General features: G+C 39.8%; 1 protein-coding gene across 1 annotated transcript; it reads right to left on the minus strand.

The window, feature by feature from the left end:
- Positions 1 to 238: 238 nt before the first annotated feature.
- ZBED4 (zinc finger BED-type containing 4) lies at positions 239 to 26,186 on the minus strand. The gene is made up of 3 exons (XM_055711245.1): positions 25,994 to 26,186; positions 20,009 to 20,086; positions 239 to 5,521 (listed from the first exon to the last, which is right to left on the minus strand). The coding sequence occupies exon 3, from the start codon at positions 5,130 to 5,132 to the stop codon at positions 1,614 to 1,616; it is 3,519 nt and encodes a 1,172-aa protein (XP_055567220.1). The 5' UTR covers positions 5,133 to 5,521; positions 20,009 to 20,086; positions 25,994 to 26,186; the 3' UTR covers positions 239 to 1,613.

Below are 26,186 nucleotides of genomic sequence, written 5' to 3' on the forward strand. Positions count from 1 at the left end.
GGCACATGGAAGCTAAAGCCACCTGTGAAAGGATTCAACAAATTTTCCTGAGGTTGAATAGCTTGAGTGAAATGAAAAGAACTAGAATCCAGGCTTAAGTCCAAAGAGCTAAACAGAAAATCAATCTTTTCACATAGCACGTTCTGTGGTATATTTAAGATTACAATTGTATCAATTATTTTTTATTTAATGGTTGTCTTAAATCCATCTGAAAATAAAAGGCAGTGTTGACTACCACTAGAAAATTGCAAATAAAATGTTTAATTTCAGAAACTGAGTTCACCATTTATAAATACACTAAAACATAGTAAATGCAAAATTAGATTAGGCATAGGTACAGTATTTTAACAAAGCTACAACTTTTCTAAAGGGTCATAGGCAAATGATGACTTGTTTCCCAAAAAGTATCCAATGAAAACTGAAATGAGAAAATTAACCTTTCCAGAGTTAAAACATGGAGAACATTCCTTTCAAATAAAAATCCTGGCTATTTATTTCCATCTTCTTTGAAGTTTTGAAGGCTCTATATCCCATTTGCCTGATGGACACCAACAGTTAAGAATCAACCCTACTACATAAAATTCTAAGCAGTGCACCATATCCATAAGGCTATTACTGAAAAATCAGAAGATCAGTTATTTCTGTACTAGGAGCTTTAAAGACAGGCTGTTCTACACAATTGAAATTACGTTATGAGTAAGGGCTCAGTTTTTACAATAGGGAACCTTATAGTTTTGATGCACTAAAGATTAGAAAAGGCTTTAGAATGACATTAAAATCTTTGTGGTAAGTTTCTTGCCTTTTTTTGTACATGGCATTAAATAACAAGCATTAATTCACAAACTTTGATAAGACTTCCAAAGAGCTTTTATAAATACCCAGAATATTTCTGTAGTTTAGTTAAAATGTAAAACCTGAACAGGAGAACCCAGAATGGGAGGTTTTGCTACCGATTGCTGTGTAACTGACATTCCATATCATCTCAAATTTAAGATTTATTTTCAGATACTAAGTCAATAGTCTCCTGTAAACACATCTTCCTTGATAACTCTTCTTAATCCTTTAAGTACTTTAGGGCTTGCAGTTAAAAACACCACATGATAAAAAGACGGCTGGAACCCCGTCTTCCGCGTACAGCTTTCTTTTGACAACTACAAAAGCTGTTTTGTTGCAATTAAAGCAATGTTCAACTAAAATACAGTACCTGGTTTATGGTTTTTACATAGTCATTGAATAAAAAACTACAGAATAGAACTGTTTACATCTTTTTTTTTTTTTTTTTGCCATTCTATTAAAACAAATGACTGAGCTTTTTTAAAGTTCATTTACAATTATGGATTAAAACCTACATAATTTTGTATAATTTGACAAGACAGGCTATCTCTAGCGTGAAGTTTTAAAAAACATATATACAATATCTGGCCTGAAGTACTATGAATAAGGCACATGTAGACATATTGAAAGCTGAAAAAATTGAAACTAAAATTTGGAATTATAGTCACTGATTAGATGTCATACATGGCCCCTACTGGAGCAATTTAAAAATCCGAGTTATAGATAGTTAATATCCAGTGAGCAACAATAGATTTAGTCTAGCAGTTTGTTCATTAGTTTCAATACTGGAAGTATATTAAAGGAAGATTCACTTTCAAAAAGATAAGCTTTTCAAAGTGTTCAATCATTAACCTTGACTGACTAAAGTTGTTGCTTTCATTGGATGTATTGAACAATCTCTCTGAAGGAACAATGCTTGGTGGACAACCCAAGAACCTGACAGCCAATTTTGACAGTACTGGCCAAGATGACTTCTTAAAGTTCCAGTAAGTTAGAGGATCACAGTTATGCTCAAGCACTTCTTCCTCCAGGTAAGAAAGCACCATTTCCTCCGGTAACTTTGCTCTCTCTTTCAGGTCTTTTGTTTTCTTCATGTCACCCATGAGTGACCAGAGATTATCTTCCCCATATGAATTCGTAGATGGTGAACCTGCATCACAGCCATTGGAAACAGGTTTATCATCATGTGAGGTAGAACTCATTATTTCCAGCTCCCTGATTAAGTCTTGTTTATATTGTTCAGCCTCCTCTTCTGTAAATAAGGATGTTTTGTATCGGGGATCCAGAAGCGTAGCAAAAATGTACCTTGGATCATGAAGCGTGGAGGACAATCTACTCACCATAGCTTCTTTCAAAGATTTCAGCATAGTATCTATGCCCATTGTTTCCTCAAATAGCATTTCTATTTTCCTATTAAGTATATGGATCATTGGAATCACTTGGCTTAGAGTAGACATGTGTGTACTCATCTCCCTGCTTGCGGCTTCAAAAGGTTTGAGAGCATGACACACCGACTGCATGACTTCCCACTGGTCACAACTTATTAGCTCCCGAAAGCTGCACTCTATCGACATTTCATCGATGGCTCTTTTCTGTTCAATAAGACGTTCAAGCATATGAAACGATGTATTCCACTTTGATGGAACATCTTGTATTAGCTGGTGCTGAGGCAACTCATACTCTTTTTGCAACTCAGCCAACTTCTCTTTTGCTTTTGCTGAGCGATGGACGCGTTCACAGATCTTTCTTGCAATACTAAGCAAATTCTGAACCATTCTCTGGCTTTTGATAGCCTCATTTACAATGACGTTAACAGTGTGACTAAAACATTGTACACTTGAATGATCACCTTCATTTAAAGTTTTCTCTATACTCTGATTATCAGTAACGGTAATCCCAATCTGAAGGCCAACAGAAGTAATCCATGTTTCCCACCAGTACTCTAACTGCTTTTGAATACTGATGCCGTTGTAGTCGCAATCAATCTGTGATACATTTAACAGTGCTGAACAATGGTAATCCTCACACTGTGGTCGAAATGAAGACTCAAATGTTACCCAGTGAGCCGTCAGGGTTAGATATTCTCGTGTTTGGTTGCTCATCCATATTCCAGATGTAAAATGGATCACTCCACTTTCAGCTTCTTTAAGATGTGAAATAATTATTTGTTTTACATTATCATACATATCTGGAATTGCTGTCCTAGAAAAGTAAGATGGAGAAGGTAAAGAATATTGAGGTTGCAGATATTCAAGCAGCCTGTTAAAGCCAATGTTGTCTACAAAAGAATATGGCTGAAGGTCAAGTGCAATCATTTCGGCTACAAGACGTGTGATTTTTTTGGCAACTGGGTGAGAGTCACAAAACTTGTCATTGGTTTCATCAAAATTTGAGGATCCTATTAATTCTGTGCTCAGTGGCATGTGATTATCCGTAGATGAGGATAATACTGGCTCAGAGACATCTGTTTTCAATACGTTGTTATGGAACCGCTGCAGATGTCTTAGAAGGCAACTTGTGCCCAGATTTGTTGGCTTTTTCCCCCTACTTATTGTACGTCCACAGTGCATACATACTACTTTTGTCGAGTCTGCAGAACAAATCGAAAAGTGATTCCACAGTTTTGAGGTCTTCTTACTATTAACAGGAAATATTATTTGATTATCATGTGTAACCATTGTAGGCAAGTCAGTCAATTTTGAGGATGAACATTCTGCAGAAGCCAAAGTGGCATAAGGAGAATTCGCCAAACTCACGTCAAGAAAGCTCTTTTGGTTTCCGATAACATCAGGATGGCGTCTGTATAGATGTCTCATCAAACAGCTTGTGCCCACATCTCCTTTCTTGCCACGACTTATCATACAACTGCAGTACCTACATACTGCTTTTAGGCTGTCTGCAGGCGACAGTGAAAAGTGGTGCCAAACTTCTGATTTAAGTCTTTTCATAATCCTTTTATTTTGCTGAAACACAGCCGTAGGTTCAAATATTAGCGGACCTAATCCCTCGCACTGTTTCTCAGGAGACGAAACAAAGGAGACTTCGCCTATATCTTCAGACGACGACAGCATTGAGTCTTCCACTAGAGCATCTCCAGAAGAGAGATTAGTATGGATCTCCTCAGAGATTCTGTCTGGAGAAGAAGAAACAGAAGCTGATTCTTTCATTAGTTTTCCAGGAGAGGACGACATAGAATTCAGATCGCTATCCGAGGGCAGTAAAGAAGGCAACAGAGTTGGAGGTGCAGTGTAGAGAGGTGGTATGCTGGTACCACCCCCATTCTCTTGCAGGACAATGGAACGATGGGCTCTCCACATGTGTCTTATTAAACAACTCGTTCCCAGGTCTTTTCCGTTTTTTCCTCTGCTGAACTCATTCATGCAGTGGATGCAAACAGCTTTAGAATTATCTAGAGGTGACAAATAAAAGTGCTTCCAGACAGCAGATCTCCTTCTGGAACCTGATGTGCTCTTTGGAATTACGACAGTTTTTTCTGCTACATTCTCTACAGTGTCATCATACTGGTTGTTGGGTAGCTGCGGAGACGACCCAACAATGACTTCTTCTTTGTTGCACTTTTCAGAAACCGAAAGATCTGATATTTCTTCAGTAGAAACAATAGAAACAGATTCTTCAATTATTCGATCTGGAGATGGTATTTTAGAAGCCATTTTCTTGACTAGTTTTATGGGGGATAACATGGAACTCAGATCTCCAACATCTGCGGGCTGAGGTGGCAGTAACAACGTAGGTGAAGAAAAGGAGGATATACCTGGCATACTTCCATTTTCTTGAATTAGTACAGTAGGATGGGCTCTCCTCACATGTCTCATGAGACAACTTGTACTCAGGTCCTTTTCATTTTTACCCCTGCTGAATTCTTTCATACAGTACATACATATTGCTTTAGTGCTATCTCTCGGAGATATAAAAAAATGGTTCCAAGCAGGTGACTTTTTTCTGGAGCTTATGTTTCTGCTAGAAAGGAGGCTCTGTGTCACAGCTTCCATTGCTACATCATACAGCGTACTACTATACTGAGAAAAAAGAGATCCATAATCATCTTCGTTTTCTGTAGATAAATATTTGCCAGCGTTGTTCGTAATGAAGTTCTTTTCTTTGTCTTCCTGTTCATCACTGCTGTCCGCATGTTTGAAATCATCTTGTTCCGTCTTTATATCCATTCTTTCTAGAGTGCAGTTAATGCCGTCTTCCTCTGGCTCTGCTTTTAAGTTATTGATTTTACCCAATACAAAACTACCATCCATTCTGGGGGAATCTGCTTTACTCTCGTCCATGGATGACAAATTCTTCTTGCCAAGTCTTCATTTATTAATAAATATAGATAATTTAAGAGATTATTTAAAATTTGATTAAAATGATGTATCTTGTATACTGAATGCACAAACACAAATGTGCGTATGTGTTAAAATAAAGTCTGGTTTATCAATTCTGTATCTGTGTTGTGCATAAGCAAATATGATTAGTCATAACAATGCATTTAAAAATTATAGACTTAATTAATGGAATATCATTTTTCCCCAGGATCAGGACATTTCAGGTCATAGATGAATGTTCTCAAAGACAGCTACTGTTAAATGCTTCATGTTGTAGACATAATCCTAAAAAATGAATGTTCTATTTTCTTGTTGAAGGAAGCCATTCTGTTCATCTTGATTGGCACCATCTAGAAATTACAAAAACAAATAATAATCAGGAGACAAAGTTGACTAACCCACTTTAAATAGCTACAGTAAAGATGAACTGAAAACATGCACTAAATGTTCTGTAGCGTTGGAGGGTTTTTTTCCTTTAAAGTGGAAAGAATTCAGCGTATGACTGAAAGGAAGAAAAAAACCCAACATAGACTCAATACATTTGTGTGGCCAAATACATATCCACACGCAGCTCTAGTTCAGCTTTAACAAAATCTGGAGTCCAAGCATCACTTTTGTATTTGCTTGGACATACCTATGCCTCATCCTAATCCACCCACTGCATAATCATACATACACACATATATACACAAACATATACTATATAGGTATCTATAGATATATATGAAGACAAGGAGACATCGTATTAGCACAGAAATATGTACTTAAAACCAAATGTTAAGTTATACTCCTGTACATGTGAGCCCTTCATTACTGACAGCAGTGTCTAAAAATACATTTCACGAGAAAACCTCTGTAAGGGTGTCCAGCAAGGTCACGCTCATCTCTATTCCTCTGACCATCACGGTTATATTTATGCCACAACGCTCCCAGACAACACCATACTCTAGAAACAAGCTACTTGTAGAGTTTCATGATTAAAAATTGAAATGCTTAATTCAGGCTATCTGGGCTATGCAAATGCCATACATAAACTGAGGTCTCCCAAGAGCCTAACATCATCACCCAGAACCAAAGATACGTACAGCTGTATGTACACGCTGGTGCCCAACGTGCGGCACTGCCGGCTCAAGTTCCTCACACACCGAAGGGTTATACTAGAAAGCCCATTTACACTCATAGCTCATTTCTCTCGTGGGTAGAGATTTCCCCCACCACCAATTCCAGTACGAAGAGTAGATTTTTTTAAGTATAGCTGCATAGAAGTCACAGGGCAACAACAGGGTCAAAAACCAGGACACCTCAACAGCCCCACACAAACAAGCCGTCTGCATGTCAGCCGCTTCCCCCCACCCCCCCACCCCCCTTTACAACAGTCATATTAGAATTCTAAATTTTGCCAGAGCCTCTCTCACTTATTCTCATGTCATCAATGTAGTTATTAGTACCTCCATTCAAGACAATAAACATTTTCCGGACTACACAGGTGATGCTACACTACGCACTCCAATGAACTGGATTTTATGGGACTGTCTCTCCCCAGCTGAAGACAAAACACACATTTGAATTGGTTCTTTTAAAAACTTCTCACACAATTTTCATGCTACTCAAGCACAGTAAGTATTTCGGTAGACAAAGGGTGGAATTAGCATAGCTACAAGACACATTAAAAAAGTCTAAACTGTATTCACAAAGCCCTCCCCACCCTGAATCAAGACCAATGTCATATTAGCTATGTAACCTATTTTAATTAATATTTCTCTGAGGTCTGTTTACAGAAACACTTATTTTCCTGTGGATTTCAGATTTCTGGAAAGCTTATCAAAGTGATAACTTGCCTTTCTCCCCACTCCCCCCCCCCCCCCCCCCCCCCCCCAGCGCAGGGGAAGGGGCAGGGAAAAATCTGCAGATCTTACTGCAGCTATTTTATGCTAAGAGGAAAGCAGTAACTGATTTTCTTTCTGTGAAAGTTCTAGTATTTGCGCTCTGCCTTTCTCTTTCCTTCTCAGAAAACAAAAAAAACCCAACCTTTTTCAGACACCAAAAGATATAAGGGTCAAGCACAAAGGACATCAGTTCTCACGAAGGGAGGGACATGAAGAAAAAGGAAAACCTTACATTTAACATACTACACAGTAGTTTCCACAGAACAACTCTGGCAGCAGAGACTAAAATTAACATCACTGTATAAAACTGAATAAAATACAGGCTAGTCATCACACATATTGATGATATGGAAACGTGCATTTGGGACGAGAGATTGGTTTCTTTTAAAAATGTTGACAATCTAAGAGTTTTTTTCATCTTTACTTTGATGTGAACTTGGAGCTTGTACTGCAAACAGGAAAAGCAAGAATATATAGTAAGCTGTTGTGACTTAGTATCACAGGATAGAAAGGCTCAAAAGCAAGTGACTCCACGCAGAGTTTACAGAACATAAATTAGTTAGAGTAAGCACATTACAGATTCCTAGCTAGATTCACGCAAAAAAGCATGCATACATTGGCATTGGGTTCTGACGAAGTCGTGCATGATTTCTTTGCCTCAAAGCAGGTAATCACATCCCTGGCCTGCAATTCCTGTCGTTTTTCAATTACGCAAAACCTAATTCTAGGCTTTGAACAGAAAAGTCCACGGAGATGCTTCATTTGTCCCTGTCCGGATAAGCAGTTATTGCTTAACACAGCTAAGCTTCAGGTAGCCACGCAGGGAAGATTTGGAAACCTGATTAATGAGGCCAGTAGCAAACTTCATAACGATACTTAAATTGATTGACATTCATTAACAATACACATTGCCAATGGTTAAGTTCATAATCATTATCAGCCATTACCACTACATATTCAAACAGTTAGGCCCTAATCATCTTATGCTAAATTAGCTTTAAGTACACAATACCACCGAGCTGACGCCTCCCAGTTAACCTGATGGCTATGGTCCTGGCTGGTTCTGCTTGCCAAGTTGAGGCGAAGAGGAGAGACAACTATTTGGACTCTGAAGCAGGAACCGCGGCGGTAAGGCTTCTATCCTCTTTCTCCTGGGTGTTTTTAATGCTCCTCATCTCCTCCACCAAAAAACGGTGTAGGAAGCAGCCTCATCTGCTCCTGACGTTATTTACCATTCTTTAGGACCAGAAACCGTTCTTGTTCCGTGAGAAATCCTTCCTACTTTATTCTGTATCCTTCGGTTTTGCTTGCAGATTTTACTACTCGAACTGTCAATTCACATGTTTTTTCTGTCCCCTATTTATGCGATTAAACATAGGTCTCTCTTTGCAGCTACGTATTATTTCTGTATTTATGCTCAGCCGTGATTTAAAATGCTTTCATGCCGTTAGGACGGTTATGCTATTAGCGGTGTTATGGACTGCTTATATACTGCGGCCATTTGCAGTATTTTAGTGTACTTATGCTTGAGTTTAAGACAAGAAAACTTTAATTATATCTTTCCCACTTTACGGCTGTTACAGCTCTCTGGCTACATAATACGTATTTTTCTGGGCTTTGTTGCTGCCTTCTAGGAATGCAGAAAAGCTGAGACTCTCAAAGGGGACTTGTCAGGGCTGCTAGATCGCTTCCTGGATTTGGAAATTCCCAAAGCTGGATGCCCCTTAGAAGATTTTGCATGTTTAGTGGGGTTTTTCTCCCCGTTTTCTTTCAAACATCTAAGCATGATCTCTGTTGCTTTGAGTGTTACTACATCATACCGTAAAATCAAGTCAAGCTCCCTCCCTTCAAACACCCTTGAGGGTTCAACCCTAATTTTCTTTAGAATATAGTCCTCAAATGCTCAGGGTATAGGAATACGAATGTTTTTCATCTCCCTCCTCCCATGCCAACTCTACAGAAGAGTCAATCTGTTTTAAAAACAAAACAAAATACTCCATCGTCTAAAATTTTACAGTAACCTACAACAAAGTATGAATTTGTTTATGACCATTTTTACATCACTCATCTACCCTTAGACACAAGCTACTCGAAGTTATGGACTACTGCTAAACAAACAGGATGTTCAAGGAGAAGGAAAACGTTTTCAAAGGAAAAAAAGGCTACAGGCAATCAGCTTAAAATGAAAATGATTTATGCCTTTGAGATCTCCTCAATTAGATACAGACAAGCAGGGAAACAAAGAGAATTAAGAGTCACCTTGCAACAAAAATCTTCAAAAGAAAATAAATGGAACTAGAGAACAATTATCTGCTCAAATGTACTACTCTCGACTATTAGCTCCTGAGCAACTGTAGACAGTCAGTGGTTTGCTATGGTAAGAAGCCTGCAGAAACATTGTATAGGACTTTCCATTCAAAGTGGGATTACTGAAAGCGTGTGGTGGTTGACAAGAAATGTCAGGAGAATGTCACTGATCCAGAGTGCCACAGCAGACTGCCATGACCAGAAGAAATCACTGCTAAAGGAAGGGGGTTAAAAACCCCAAGCACACAAAAAAAACCAAAAACCCCAAAAACCAAAAACAAACCAAAGAAACACTGGTGTAGAGAAACACTGGTGTGTTGGGATTGCAGAGACATACATTAACATACAGTGAAGTATAAAAAGTACGTAAAAAACCCGAACCATGAGCAGATTATTTGTTTGTAAAGCAGATAGTGGCCTGCAAGCTTTAAACCATTTTAGATTTTAGGTTGACTAGTCAGGCAATAATCATGGAGTTGATCGTGTTACAGAATCTTGGTGCAGAAAGTAGTCTAGAAAGACCACTTTAAAACAACAAAAAAATTAACTTATACAATTACATATACTGTAAACACACACACCTGCAAAATGCAAAAGCAGATGTTTCAACATAGATGCAAAATGTGGAAACAAAGTGAAAGCAAAACTGTTTATTACTTTTAAAAAAATCAAAAGCAGTGACAGATTTTGAGTGTAGGAGGTACACAAAAGCACATTAAAAATAATTTGCACAAATGGATGTCAGTTTTAGAATAAATAGCGCTAATCTTGTTTACTTTTTTAAAATGTACAAGCATCATTAAGAACATCAATTAAAAGAAAATCTCTAAAAGCAAGCAATAAAAGCAATAAGGAGGATAAATTTTAACAGATTATTATCAGCTTCCACTTCAATGGATGGATACTATGCTAGGTAAGGAATATTTGCTAACAAAGAACCAAATAAAAAGCAAACACCCACAAAAAGAAAAACCCAAACAAATCAGAACTCCAGAAAACCTGAAACACACACCCCAAAACCTGTAACAAATAAGCAGAACAAATTCTTATAAATGTATAACCTAGATGAACCTTACCACGTTTCAGTTACAAATCCCTTGAAGAAGGAAACTTAAGAATAGTGGCATTTTTTCTATACAGGTTTCCTGTTATAAAATATCAGTACTAGCTCACCCACAAAGAACTACAGAAGTTCTTTGGAAGAAGAAGATACCAAGCAATTAAAACATGGTATTAGAAGAGACTGCAAAATTAGCATGTTAGTCAAACACTGAAGCAAGGTGGGTCCTAAGCTCCAGTCTCACAAGAATCCGCACAAACGTACAAGCATGAACTAGTGGATGCAATAGTGCAATTGGGATCGAAGTACAGAAAGTCAGGCTTAATAAAAGAAACTAGTTGTTCTGGACCTCATGGGAGGTATGATTTGTAGAAGACTGATGGGAAAGAAAAAGAAGAGGAAGGTAAAGCCACCTTTACTATTCTGTTACTTTCGCAGTCACCTCAAAGGTAGATCTTACATTAACCAGTAACCTGTGGTTTTACAAAGGTATTCTCTCCAATTTGCAAAATACCCTCTTGTATACACAACCCCAGGTACTCCATCCAGACACAAAGGATTCAAGTGTGGGAACAGCACCACCAATACCATACATTGCTCCTTGTTGACAGGGATAGCCTTCGCCCTAACCGAATACTGGAACAGAATATAACAATTAGGACAAGTAATATTAGACGTTTTTATTGATCTAATGTGAAAGAGCTGAAGTTTATAGGAATTTGTGTATTCAACAGAAAATATGTAAACAATTAAAATAGTAGTAAAGACCCCCGAGAAGCATATGTTAATGGAAGGGGAAACAACATAACCAAAATCATATCTAAGTCAATAAAAAAACCCAAAAGGGCATATACAGAAAAAAAAGACAGAAACTATTACTTTTGTTTAGTGCTCTCTTCTACTGGTGAGAAAACCTCTGATGTTAGAAACTGAAAGTAATTTTACTTAACATTTTAACGATTTACTATGCTTTTTTTCCTACTTAGATCTTAAAAAAGTGATATATGGAAGTAATGAATATACAACATTTCTGAATATTGGCTGAGAAATAATACCTAGGTTTAGCTCTTGTTCTGTCACAAGCCACTGGTCTTGCAGAAGTCTAAATTTCTTTCTCCGTGATCCCTTCTCAATTAGGAGGGCCGTACCTTTCATCTTTTGTTTTTGTTCCATCTATTGTGCCATGAGTTTTATAGGGCCATCTTACTACATGGCTTAAAGCTTTTACAATTATTTTTAAAATTCCATTTTAGAGCGAGGCAAACATTTAGAAAAATCCTAGTGTACAAATAGGGAACATTCACAAACAGTTCGATGGTTGTGTAAACATTACCACACTAGGGTTGGTAGTGGGAACAACAACAACAACAAAAAAAAAAAAAAAAAAAAAAAAAGGTGTGGGGAAGGATTATTTCCTCCACGGCTGGAGCATTTCACGGATGTGTGGCCAGCCGAGCAGGATGCCATGCGCAGGAGCTCGAACAGGCTGGGAGGCAAGAACCAGGCCGCTCCCAAAGATATTCTGTCTGCTGGGCTTCAGCTGCTGGAAGAAACAAGGCAGCATCCTTGCAGGGCAACCGATGCCCTCAACTCCCTCATCCCTGAGGAGAAGAGACGCTGGAAAAAAGTCACAAAGAGAAAATAACATATCCAGAGTAACCCGTAAGGAGGTAAACAAAAACACACTTTGGAAAGCAATGGGACAAAGGTACTTGCTCAGAGGTTTGGGAGACAAGGCAGGAAGAATGAGAGCCCTCCAAGAAAGGTATGTGAGCTCCCTGCTGTGCTCATGCTACTTGTCAGGACACGACACAGAGACCTCCGATTTATCCAAGTATAAAGCTCATTCATGCCTCTTCACGTTGCTGTAAAATTCTGTGCTTGGTGTAAGCTGGGTCCTAAATCAGTCATTCCCGACAGTGCAAAACCAAGGTGTGGATTGCTGAGTGTTACAGCCATAACCATCATCATTGGGCTCTTGAGTACTCAACCCTAATTACAAATGCAGGAATTTAGCTAGAGTAGAGACTGAAAAGACTAAAAGGACTAGCAGCTAAATGTAAATATCCATTCCCCCTTTCTTGCCTCCTGTCTCCCAAAACATCAAATAATTTTACTATGGAACACAGACTCTTATATTAAGCAGTAAAATAGATTTGCTAGTGCCAAGTTATATTTTTTTGGCTTAGCAGCCTCTGGATTCCTCTCTACCTTCTATTTTCACCCCACCACTAAATTAATAATAATGCAGGAAGATAATCAACAGCACAGCTTAAAGTGACAGTTTTAGTCTTAAGACTAAAGGGGCAGTGTCAAATTAAAAATCAAACCTGCACACAGAACACACCTAACATTGCACAAACTCAAACTCTTAGCCTCTTACTCTCAAAAGCTGATTTATTCTGTACATCCGTTTTCTCCTCTTGCTGCTGTAAACATAAAAAAGTCTATGGTACTCTGTTTACTGATTATTTTCAGACATTCCCTGAAACCTCAGAACTAAAAGCTACAGCTTTAAACAAACATCTCCATCTCAAACCCTACATCACCTGCATCACTGTGTATGGAAGAAAGCGTGCACGCTGGCACTGCAGAAAACTACACTGGCTCTTATGCTGATGTGTAAAAGGAGTAAAAAACTCATGACAATGGCAAAACTGAAGAGAAACTGTATGTTTTCCAGATAAGCATAATTTTAAAAAATACTTTAAAATAGACACAAAGGAGAAAAAGTCAGATAATATAAAAAAATATTTTTTTAAAAAAAAAAAGGAGAGGATCTGGTTCTTAACTCAGTTCTTAACACCAGTATATCCTCAACCATAGAACTTCTTAAAAAGATTGAGATTTAACACCAGTATATCCTCAACCACAGAACTTCTTAGAGAGATTGAGATACTGCTTTTTACATATTATACATTTCATATTCATCATTTTTGGAGTCTGACACAAATAGGGATGTTTGTGTTATCATGCATATTATTCACAGCTGGCTGACATTTAGTTCTGGCATCCCTGTTTAGCACCCAACAGGATTTGCTAAACATGCCTGGTACCAAAATGTTTCATCAGACCTCAGTGATACAGTCTGACTGCTCAGCACGTTTAAGAATAAAGCAGGTGTCTGATACAGGGTAGGGAGTCAAAACTCAAGCTTATTTCTTGAGAAATCAGTCTTCAAAATTTATTTGACAATTTATTAAGCAGGTCTATTTGAAGCATCATCCTCCACCACCTAGGTTTAAGCAGCACTACAAAGCCCAGAAATCCCCATTCCACATTATTTTAAACAGCATTTATCTTGCGGGCAAAATAAAAACGGAAAGCTAAAACAACAAAAAAAACCCCACCTTAGGCAAAACAATGCCACTCCCAAGTTTTATACATAAAATAAAGAAATATCACTGTGTTGCATGTACCACCTTACACAATATTAGGTATCAACACAAACAACACTACTCACACCTACAACCACCTGATAAGCCTTTAATTGTTGCATACCACCAGATCTCAAATGGGGCTATCTTCCTTCACACATCCTTTGCTAACTTTCCATAGCAGGACACAATAAGAAAGAAAAAAAAGAGGAAAACCAAGCAGGGTGTACACATACTAATCATTTGTCTCAGCTTTTACTAAGGGAGATCTCGTAAAAAACAGATCTGTCACGGTAAGTAAACTATAACATTTGTCCAAGATCCAAACTGTCTCAAATACTGAAGTGTTGCTTTCTCATTATCTGGTATGATACTACTGAAGCAATACTTGCAGGATATGTTTCTATGCTATTGTTCATACCTAACAAATGTCAGATCAGCCTGTCATTTGTTAAAATGCTAATGTAATTTATGTAATAATTTCATTAAAACTTTAAGCAGGATTTTCTGAAGTCTTACGCTTTCATTTAATGTTGCTCCAAGTGAAAGCTACAGATTATACTCTGATATTTTTATAATTCTCAATTTTTGACAAACAATTATATGCTAATAAGATGCTGCAGTTCTCAATTTACAAGAGATAACATGGTTTTATTAAGAACAAAGTTTAGGGTTTTTTTTAAACAGTTGAAGAACGTATTGTTTGGCTTACAGCATTTTTAGTGCAGCACGTCAAAGCTGCTTTTAATCTCTCACACTGTACAATTTTGGGTTGAGGGGAGATGAATGAAGGTTGCAGTAACATAACACAAGGGTAAAATGCAGATAAAGACTAGAGTAGGGAAGATGCATCAGCATTATCATGGAACAGGAAACAGCACACAACCAAAACCACAGTAACACCTAAGTTTAGTTCGGAAAGAATGAAAGACAAAAGACAAAAAACATTTACTCCATGTTGCTAGAGAACAGTAGTCTGCTTTCAGAAAAGCACCAAAAAATTCCAAGCAATCCTCCTCTGACACCTTTCCCCAAGGGATCAGCTCCTCTGCCTAGCCCATTACACTCTTCCTCCTCCTGTGCAGTCCACAGCTGACGAAAGAAATGGGATAGGATTAGGAGACAAGATTCTCCTGACTAGTCCACCTTCCCAGCTTGCAATATACTAGAAAACACACACTTTTGTTCTGGTTTGGTTTTGTTTTGGTTTTGTTTTTTAAATGTCTATCTTTAAACTCAGGTAAGAGTCAAACCTTAATCACTTTAAGGCTGATTTCAAACAGTTAAAAATGAGCCACCTGTAAAGGCGGAAGCTGAGGGCTACAAAGCTAAATGGGCAGGATGATGCAGAATGAAAAAGCAGTTAGGAGAGGCACAGCACATATTCTGTACTGAGAAGAGTCTTCTCAGAACTCTTGCTGAAAACATCCATGTAAGTAAAGTGAAAAAAAAAAAAAAAAAATCTCACAAAACCTAAACAGGGTCCTTTACAAAATGTACTATTATATTAACCTGTTTGAACTAGAATTTTTCTAAAATTAAAAAAAAACAACCAAAAATCTGAACGATATCTGCTGAACTGCTAAGACTGTTGTACAACAGTATCTATTTTGATATTAACCAGATCAAGCCTGAAGAGGTGTGTTTTAAAAATCCTTCATAGTGTTCTGTCTCCATATTGATGCCAATTAGTTACATGTCCTCGGATAGTTTCACTTGTGCCATGGAGAGGTTGTCCATGATTTACATACATCGTATCTGTACGTGTTGTACGACATGGTACTACGCTTATATTACATACTTGTATTCTGGAATGCTTGTGCACATAAAGGCAAGGTAGAAAGAAAATGCAGCTCAAAGTGCCAAAAAGACAAAAAATATTTTCAAGAGGATATAAATACTTCATAGGGATTTTTTTTACAGCTAAGCTTAATCATTCTTTTGTCACAAAACTTTATTTCAAGTCAGTAGAGACCCTCAACTGCAAAAGACTGCAAATCTGTTTCTTCTCTGTACCGCGTCTCTTCTTTCTTCCTTAAGTAATAATTTGAAGAAATATGGCTAGATTTTACTTGAAGCAAGGAAAAGACCATCTCTTTACTAAATATACTACATATGCTAAATATAAAAGAAAATAATATTAACAATGCCATCCAGGATAATTTTATAGAGTTCAGAAATACTCGGTTTCACCTTGCTGATGAGCACAAAAACTGCAACAAAACAACCTGGTAACTATGTGTGAAGTCAAACTTCCGTATCACATGCAGGCATAATCAATCATACCCATGACGTGGGTGAACTTCTTATTCCCCTTTCAAGTCACTCAGTATTTTCCAAGTAAACTGTCCGTAGCACCTGACATTTTCACCTGATACCCCAGTTTAAAACACAATCACCTCAGCTCTGTCCCTCTCAAAATAAACGGAGAGGGAGAGAGAAACCAGTGTAACAGTACTCCCTATTTACTTGTAAACCAGCCTGTCCCTAGCCTCTATGACAAGGGTTTTTTTTCCCCTCTTAACCTCTTTTAGGGACGTAATCTTTGGCTTCTTCAAGGCAAGGTGAGACTTTGCAGCAAAGACCTTGTTGACACAACCAAGCCACAAGAGCCGACATTGTTTCCACCTGAGCATTAGCAGGAAATCCAAAAGAGACACTCCTGTCCCTGGCAAAGAAATAGCTCAGTCTTCTCCCAAAATAAATGGTTTATAGGAGAGCCATCCTACCGCCACAGACACCTCAGCAAATCAGGTTTTACTTGAGGAGCTAAAACCAAAAATACAACAAGAATTGTAATGAACAATAAAGCTGTTTGTAGTACTTATTCTAACCAGTGCAGTTCACGAGGTTTCATTCATGTAATGCAACCTGTAATTTAAATAAGTTTTACAGAATAATGTTACATGGGTGTAACGATGCACAATCCACAACATTTTTAGTACAAGAGCAGGTAAAGGACAGCCCTTGCTCTTCCCATTTGTTTGATTTCTATTATTAGACAAAAGCCATAATTATTTTAATAAACCTGGTATTTTGTGAGGTATGGAAAAGGGAAATAAATAAAAACATTTAGAGAAAGGAGAAGGATCAGGAATCTCCCTGTTCTTTATAAGCATCACTGTATTTTCTAATAATGGCCTCCCTACAGTGCAGTAAGCCACAGAAAACAACTCAAAATTGTTAGGAAAGGAAAAGAAGAATGGAACCTCAATTGCTTCCACTTCCCAGCGTCAAAAGGAAAGATGCTGCTAACAGCATCATCCGCACACTGTTCAGCTCCCTGAAAGCTTACCCACTCTTCCTACTGCCTCAGTGGCTACTAATACAAGTCACAACAAGTCTCTCATGTAACGATTATTACCCTGTTGTCTTTTGGTTGTTTGTTTTTTTTCCCCCCTGTCTGTAGATATGCCTTCACGGTTACTAGCATATCATGTTTTCACCTTAATGCAGAAGAAAGGGAACTACAGAGTAAAACCAGAAAACATTACATGATTGCCATTATCTATGCCACATTTTAGCAAGAACTTGCAGACCCAAATATTAGATAAGAAAAGCTCTCAAAGAGCTGGGAGCCAATAGCTGGGTGGGAGTTACAAACAGGTAACAGTTTCTACACTGCTCCTTCCTCTCCCACCTTGTGATGGCACATCTAACACTACTAGATCCCTTTAATCAGGAACTAGAGTTTCTTCAACCACCTTAACTGCACATAAAAGCTACTGCATTGCATATGCACTAGAAGACTTTAATTCTTACAGTGGATGCTAAAGTATTTTGACCTATAACATTTCTGACCTACTGAAACTTAAAATTTTAACAGGGAAGATAACATCTGAACAGCAGAATATTCCCAACTTTGATCTCAGGAGACTCCAGCACTATACAAGCACCCATTCCACCAACGGTGCCTTCTTAATCACAAATGAAGAAAGCATCATGGACAAAAGGAACACTTGCAAAATGCTAGCTCTCTGGGCCGCACTACTAAACTCCAGGAACTAATATGCAGTAACTTGTTCATAATATGCTGCATGGTGAAATCTGTACTGGTGAACACATCACATATTGCATATTGATACGCTGAAACACAGAGGAAAAAACAAAGTCAGTATTCAATTGCCAAGCCATAAAGGAAAAATCGTATGAGATTATTTTGGGAAATGTAAAATATAAGGAATATATCGAATACATAATCTTTTTAAGTAAACATGTAAAAATGACTGTGTTCTATAAAACCTTAATAAAAATAAAGTCTCAAGGAACTCAAATTATGTTCTATAAATACATTTTTTAGGCTGACCAAAATGATCTAAACTCTATCCCACAGTGCGGACAACTTGAATTTCAATAAAACACCTAAATATGACAAAAAAACAGGTGACAAAATGTATACACTTTTCTGTTGGAACTCACATTGGCATTTAATTTTTTTAAGACTAATCGCCTACAGATTTTATTACCTATCAGAACAACTAACTTGCAGTCAACAAGTTATTTCATCTGGGATTATAATTCAAGAAAGAGTTCTTGAAGACACTAAGACCAGATACTCATTTGCAGTAGACAGGTAGTATTAAAATGGGTACTTTCATTGAAGGCTTTTAACCTTGAGAGCCACATTAGTAAGGCACTTTAAATAGAACTATAAAATGCTACAGTGCTTGACATCATGTAATGAAACAGTGCAAAGCATATAGCGACCCTGAGATGAGCATATTAAAATTCAGCATTAAATACATGAGAGTGAACTTTTGGATATTCTGTCAGCAGCAACATTGTCCCTTTTGTCAGATTTCTTTATGGTAGTCTAGAACTGACTCAAAAGGCTGCTGCAACAGACGATGACTACTCTTTCCTGCTCCTTGACTGTGCTAGAGTTGGAAAACACTAGCAGTTCATTTTCGCTTAGACACTGATGAAGAATGATCCACAAGCAGATTTGGTATGTAACAAAATCCCCCACACCTTCTATATCCGTCACCTAGGAAAACTTTCCTTTAGAAAGTGAAGCTGAATCATGTTTTTCTTTTTCTTTTCCTACAAAGGCCAAAGCCTTATGAGGAAAGGCAGAGAGAGTTGGGTTGTTCAGGCTGGAGACAAGACAGCTCTAGGGACACCTTAAAGCACCTTCCAGTAACTAAAGGGGGCTTGTAAGAAAGATGGGGACAGACTTTTTAGTAGGGCCTGTTACAATAGGACAAGGGGCAATGGTTTTAAACTAAAAAAGGGTAGACAGACTACATTTAAGGAAGACATTTTTTACAGCAAAGGCGGTGAAGCACTGGGACAGGTTGCCCAGGGAGGTGTTAAGATGCCCCATCCCTGGAAACATCAGGTCAGGTTGCCTGGGGCTCTGAGCAACCTGATCTAGTTGAAGAAGCCATTGCTCACTGCAGGGGGCTTGGACTAGAATGATCTTTAAAGGTCCGTTCCAACCCTAACGATTTCTTTGATGCTCTGACCTCACCAAGACTTCCTAGCTCAACATTTTACCTATCTTAAACATCTTGTTCTTCTATTGCTAACACGTACTTTAGCCAATAATACAGGCAGCTTAAAAGTTGAACTACTTTATTCAGGGTGGGGAGGGAGGAAGGGACCAAAAATAAACACAAAGCTCCAAAACACTGTGCAAGAATAACACGTATTGTTAATCTACACATAAATGCTGATCTGCATATGAACAATTCTTTTTCTACTGTATCTTAGTCAGGAATCTCAGGCTTCTGAAAAATCTGTACCCAACAGCTCAAACTGAATATGCAAAGAAAAAAAAAAGTTTCAGACAGAAACTCTAGAAGAAAATATTAAAATTTGCTTCATCAGTGAGGACACGAAAATTTGAATGAGTGAAATTTAAGTATAGGATGAATGTAGCATGTAAGTTACTTTCCCCCTTTTTAAGGGGTAGACTGCAGGGTAAGGATGTATATATGCCAGCTGTTACCACACAAATCATGAACTAGTTACTATTATTGTAACACTGTAAAGATTTTTAAGTCTCAGGCACTCATACAAACTTCCTGCTACATTATTAAGCTACATACAAGTCAATGCAGAGATGCACAATTATTCATTATCTTTATCCATTGGCTTACTCTAAATTAACAATAACAAAGATACAAGACCCAAAACAAACAAGCTGCCCACTACTTTACTGAGAAAAACAAAACAAACAAAACAAAACCCAGAAAAACTTACACATCTGTTCCACTGCATGCAGGTGGCTTCATGTGAGGTTAAATACTTGCTACTCAAACTTAATGATGATGATTGTATCTAAGGAAAAGAAGAAAGTAATTCCTTTTAATAGATTTATTTATTTTTTTTTTTTAGTATGTAAACTGTCACAGTGGCAAGTCACAGCATTTCAAGTTTCTCTTTAGGTGACAGCTCCAGGAGTTGCACTTACTATGACTAGCTCTAGCTATTGCCTTTTTTCAAAATCCCTAGGCTTCATAATTATCAAGAAAAAGGAAGACATTTTTAACATAAGAGCTCCAAAGCAAAAAAAAAAAAAAACCAAAAAAACCCAAACACCTCCACCCCAAGATTAGTACTAAAAAAAACATTTAAAAGTCAAATTTTTGTACCTGTCTCAGCACTGGTCCATTTTCTTTTTTATACTCAGGGATGACTACATCTCATGATGAATGAAACCAAGTCTACACTATGTGCAAGATTTAAAAGGAGCTTGCCGACACCTTTCAATGCACTATAGGATTTATCTGGCAGCCTGTTACACCTTCTCTTCATGAGCTGAACATACTGCTTACACACTGCGCCCAGCATGCATATTAATCAACATGCAATAGCACAGGATCAACACAAGATTATCATTACCCATGTATGAGAAAGGAACGATTGCGAGTGGTGCATATTAAGTCAGATATTTTGACTTAGCAACAAAACAAACCAAAGCAGTCTATCACAGGACATATTTTGGAGTTTTGCAACTTCAGTCCCACTGACCATTATACAGACATAAGCGTCATTCTGCAGAGGCCCCAGCTGTTTCATTGCACTAGTACACTGAAAAAAAAAAACCAAAACAGCCAAACTAAGAAATTTTTTAGCTATCTTAGAAAATCCGGAAAGTAAACTTTGACTCCAAATCCAAATGCAGAAAATGCTGAACTCTGCAATGTCAAAAATGCCCCAAAGTGGTCAGGATGCTGTTTTGTCTTCTTTTCTAAACTTAGTATGGCTCAAGCACCAACAGGGGTTAAATCAGCAAAGCACTCTCCCCACCAGTCGGTGCTTACTGCTCTCATTCAGACTGTGAGACTGTGATTGATATCTATACATATATGTATCTACACACAAACTTTTTTTTTTCCCCCTTGAGCAGGAGACCACCTCTCAGGGTGGAAAGTTCTGATTGCTGGCTTACTGTGCATTACGAAATAAATTACATGTAACTCCTTTTACTGACACTTTCACTTAAAAATAATTCCGTACTTCCTCTTAAGCAAGCGAAAACATCTCAAAGATGTGCTGCTGGCTAATTTGACTGCTAAGATGAGACACTTCTGCTGTCACTACTACAGCGAACCTTTAAGTAAGGTATACAAAGAGGAAGGTGTCAGCCAAGGAGACAGAGACCCACCCGATGCAGGGTGCTCAGCAGGAGCAGTTCGGGAACTCTCCCAAGATGTGGATTCAGGTCCTCAGGCAAAGCAGGGAAGTGAACCTGGCTCTCCCACATTCCTTCCAAGCGCCAGAGCCATCAGACTACAGGCAAGATACAGTACAAACAACTTTATCCTTCCCGATTTCTTAAAAACACCACCAAAATCCCACAACCCTTCTATTCCCATTTTCCCATTCTCTCACTTGTTACAAGAGGACTACAAAATAGTTTCAAGCAAGGCCAAACATTTAATTCTTTTCACATTAATGTTTGCATTTTCTTGATTGCTCATTTTTGTGAGAACAACAAAGAAGTCATGATTTTAGCTGGATCTGGGCTTATTTTCTTTAGAGGCAAACACTGATTCATCAAATAGCATACAGAATTACAGCAGCAAGTAAACAGCGTAATTATTGAAATGCTACTTAAATGAACCTATCTGGGGCAATATTGGTACAAATTCTTTGATCATTGTCATATGAGACAAATATATTAGTAGTTTTAAATACCTTTTCCTATACATTTTGCAAAGGATTGCACAAGAGTATTGCCAAAATAAGTCACAGCTGTTAAACCAAGTCCATTTTCAGTCGTAATTTTCAAGCTATTGACTACTGAAATCCAGAACCGGCTTTTGTATTAAAAGTACAGAAAATCTGAGCACTCAGTGCAAAAATTACTCTAACACACCAAGGGAAAAATATATCTGTATGACACTAGTGAATGTAAGCTAGCAGATATGACTCAAAAAAAATTTAAAAATCCAACAAGCTTTCAGACAGCTGTAACAGTGAACTAACTAGTAACCCTCTAAACCTTCAAAGAGGGATCATCCAACTCTATTTGTCATTACAAAGTAGAGGGGGAAGGGAAAGAGGTGAGAGATGGAGGCAAGTGTGCAGTAATAGCTAAATAGAACACACAGGTTGCAAGTTTAAATAAAGATCATGGTAATATCATAACATTTCTTATGTCAACATCCAATGAAATCCAGTCTTACACAGGTTGTAAGAAAGGCTGACATGCTGTTGAAAAGAAAAAACTTCACAATTTGTTCTGAATGAAAAAAAGGACCTGAAAAATCAAACTATTTCCCTGTTTGTTGCGCTAGCAGAGCATCATATTATGCTGTCTCATCACAAAAAAACACAACCAAACACACACACACACGCCCCCTAAACAAACAAAACAATACTAACATGGTTCAAGTATGTATCACACTAATTTAGGACAGAAGTTCCTCTGCTTCAGGGAAAAAAAACAACCAAACAAACCAATAAAAGCTTCAGTCGTTCTAACTTCATGTTGTATGTGCTTTAAACTCTAGATTTCACTTGAAAGCTATCTTTAGGCCACGGAAATTAGTCAATTTTTTCACTAATTGGCTGAAATCAAATACACCCATAGTTGTCAATTGACAGATACCAATGATGCCAGTACTGAATGCAGAATAAACAGCCACAGTTGTACAGAAAACAATGCACATCTTCCACATGCAAGAGAACACCTTTTTGTGAAACCTGTTTTGAAAGTGTACACTAGAACAGATAACATTATGTAAATTACATTATGTCAATACCACTAAAACACCTAGATTGTCCCTACTTAGAAAAAAAAAAGTCAGTCATGATGATGAGTTAAATGCCATGGTCTACACTGTGCAAAATCTCCAAATAAACTATCTATAATTCTGCTTTCTGTCTAAACCTAGGCTAATATACATGCATTATCACACCTATTTGCATAAAGCAGATTAACTATACATTACAGTGGCAACGCCATAGCACAATACGCTCATTTTGAAGATGAAAACTCCTACAAATTAAAAGTAAGCCTCCAAAGACAGGATTTACTGAATCCTCTCATACAGAATCTTCACTGTGAGCGGTGTTAAAATGCAGCAAGGTATTGGGATATACATCATCTGCATTCCTTAATACAAACTTTCTCAGAGCCACAAAAGAAAATATCTGAGAAGTTATTGTATTAAGGGTTCTAAAAATTAGAAAAGAACAAGTTCCAAGAGGAGAAAGAAAGATATAACAGGCTCAAAGGCCACATAAACCAGTAACTATTCTTTATTACCTAAAAGTTTGCCAGGACTTTCCTCTGTAATATCTAGTTCTTAAGCATCTTTGATAGGAGGATATTCTACTTTACATGGATAGACAATTTTAAATGAACCTGTGAAACTCAGTTGCCTTCCTGCACTTCCAAAGGACCTGTTACGAGCATTAGTGATGCATTATGTGTACCGAAGCAGACCCCCTTCTGCACTAACCACCCGTGACCCCATGACACTTTAGCTGTTCTACAAACACAGCTCTTGCTCAGGATGTTTGCAGTCTAGGTTTAAAATGAGCCAGAATTAGGTGGACACACCAAACAGAGAGGCTATAGCAGACATGGTAGAAGAAAGACTATAAGCATTACTCTAAACTCATCATCTGCCTAGCCTTCCGCTATTCTATACTTTGCCTTTCACATTATCATTGAGGATGCTGCACCTGTCACAATTTTGCTTTATACAGAGTAACAGTAAAAGAGTTACAGTTATTCAAAAGCACAAAATGTTTAGAAAACTTAGCTGAGGAGCTCAGTTTGGTTATTTCATTCTACTTTCATTTTACTTGTTCTCAATCCATTCTTATATTTGTCTGGAGAACTTTTAGGGAATAAATACCTCAACGTCTGTTAAAGTTGGAAGATGCTAGCAGCACTGTAAGTAGCAAAGCAGATAGACATCCAACCATATAAAAACTTTCAGCACCTTGCCTGTTGGTCTTGCACCTAGCAGGCAGCACTCAAACTTCTAAGAGTCTGCAAAAGAACTTCTGCTGCTTTTAATATATAATGAAGACACGTACAACTTTTTTTTCTCCACAAAACTAATCTGCATAGTAAATAACAACTGGAGTGCCCCAGCCCAGTATTTGCACAAATACGGGCTTTCTAGTAGCAGTATGGTATCTTGGAGATCGTTGATAAAGTCTCCCAGACTTCACTACACTCAATATGTTCTCCACAAACATCCTCCCAAGGGTGCACATCTGTGCTTTAAGTGAAATGCTGCGTTATTGAAGATAACCTTTAGAAGGCTAGAACTGTGCTCTACTCTCCTGAAAGCAACACACGTGCATATCCACAGTGGGCCATACAGGCAACACATAAGGAAAGCCTGAGAAGTATGTTTGCGTTATGGGGGCTTGAAAGACTTTTCCTGCTTGGCACTATAGGCGTAGCGTGACAGCTCACACTAAATTATTGAAATCTATCAGAGATACCAACCAGAAACAAGACACGACTGCTTCTAACACCTAAGCAGCAGGGAAAAGGATTGGGGAAAGAGTTTTTCCTACGCTGCAAAGCCAAACCTAGCAAATACTAAACCTAGCAATGATGATTAGAAACGCCATTAATGCAAGCGAGGCCTTATACCTTTCGTTAATGAATGTTTTTACACTTTTAGTAGACTGCACGTGCCACAGACAACTTAAAGTGCATCAGGCACCCTCTGAAAACCAGTAAGCATCGCAACACAGCCAGCCTCTACCACCAGCAGCTGTCTCAGCGCAGATCTAGAAGTTACAGAAGGCACTTTTAAGCAAAATTACCACGTCCCGGGTAGAACGCGAGAGCAGCAGTACATGGAAGTTAAATTCTGCCGTTCTTCACACGCACCTCTCCTGAGCGGCTCTGCCCGAGGGGGACGGGGCTGGGAGCTTCACCCCACACGAGAGATGCGATGTTTACGCCGCGGCCGCCGCCACTGGCGGGCGCCTGCCCCCCTGGCGCCCCGCGTACGCGGGAGGAAACGCTTTTTAGGATTTCCTGGGCGCTCCGGCCCGGCGCCCCGGCAGAACCGGCGCCCGGGGAGCCCGCCCGCCCGCCGGCCCCGGCCCGCTCCCCGCGCCGAGCCGCGGCCGCCCGCTGCGGGGGGCGGCGGGCTCTCCGCCCCTGGGGCCGCTCGGGCCGTCTTAGCTCAGGATGGCACCGGCCACATGGTCACCGCTCCCGCCGCCGGCCCGGCTCCCGCGGCCTCCCGGCGGCGCGGCCCCGGCGGGTGGGAGCTGGCGCGGAGCCCCGGCGGGTCCCGCCGGCCCGGCCCGGCCCGCGCCGCGCACAATGCCGGGCGGGCTCGGGGCGCGGCCAGCGGCTCGGCGGGCACCCTTCCCCGGGCGGGGGGTGGCAGAGCCTGCCAGGCGGCCCGGGACAGCGCCGAGTCCCCGGGGACCGGCGACCCCCGCCCGCCGGGCCGGCCGGGCCCCCTCCCGGGGCCTCGCAGACAATGGAGCCAGCACCGCGGGCCTAGTCCCCGGCTTCCTGCGCCGCCCCACCGCCACACGCCCCCTCCCCGGCCTGGCGGCGCTGTCCTGCGGGCGCTCCCAGGCGGGACGGGGCGCCACCGGCCCGGGGCGCGGGGCCCCCGGCCGCGCAGGCACCGGCGCCGCTGAAGCGGGACCCGGCGGCGGCGGGGGGCGGCGGGAGCCGGGGAAGCGCGAGCCGGACCGCCCTCCCCGGCCCCCTCCCGGTGCCGGAACGGTGCCACTCACCTCCCCGGGCGGCCGCCGCAGGGGAAGCCGGAGGTCACCGCCGCCACCCGGCCGGGCCCGAAGGAGTTAAAAGGAAGGGCCGGGCGGGACCGTCCCATTCATTAGCCGGGCGCTTTGTCTCCGGCCGCCGCCGTCGCCGCGGCGCTGAGCAGGCTGCCCCGGCTCGGCCGCCACGGGGCGCGTTGCGCAGGCG

The sequence above is a fragment of the Falco cherrug genome, chromosome 5 (assembly GCF_023634085.1).
Source record: "Falco cherrug isolate bFalChe1 chromosome 5, bFalChe1.pri, whole genome shotgun sequence".
NCBI lineage: Eukaryota > Metazoa > Chordata > Aves > Falconiformes > Falconidae > Falco > Falco cherrug.

Coding starts and splice junctions, on each gene's coding strand:
- ZBED4 (XM_055711245.1), bottom strand. CDS start 5,132: ATGGACGAGAGTAAAGCAGATTCCCCCAGAATGGATGGTAGTTTTGTA.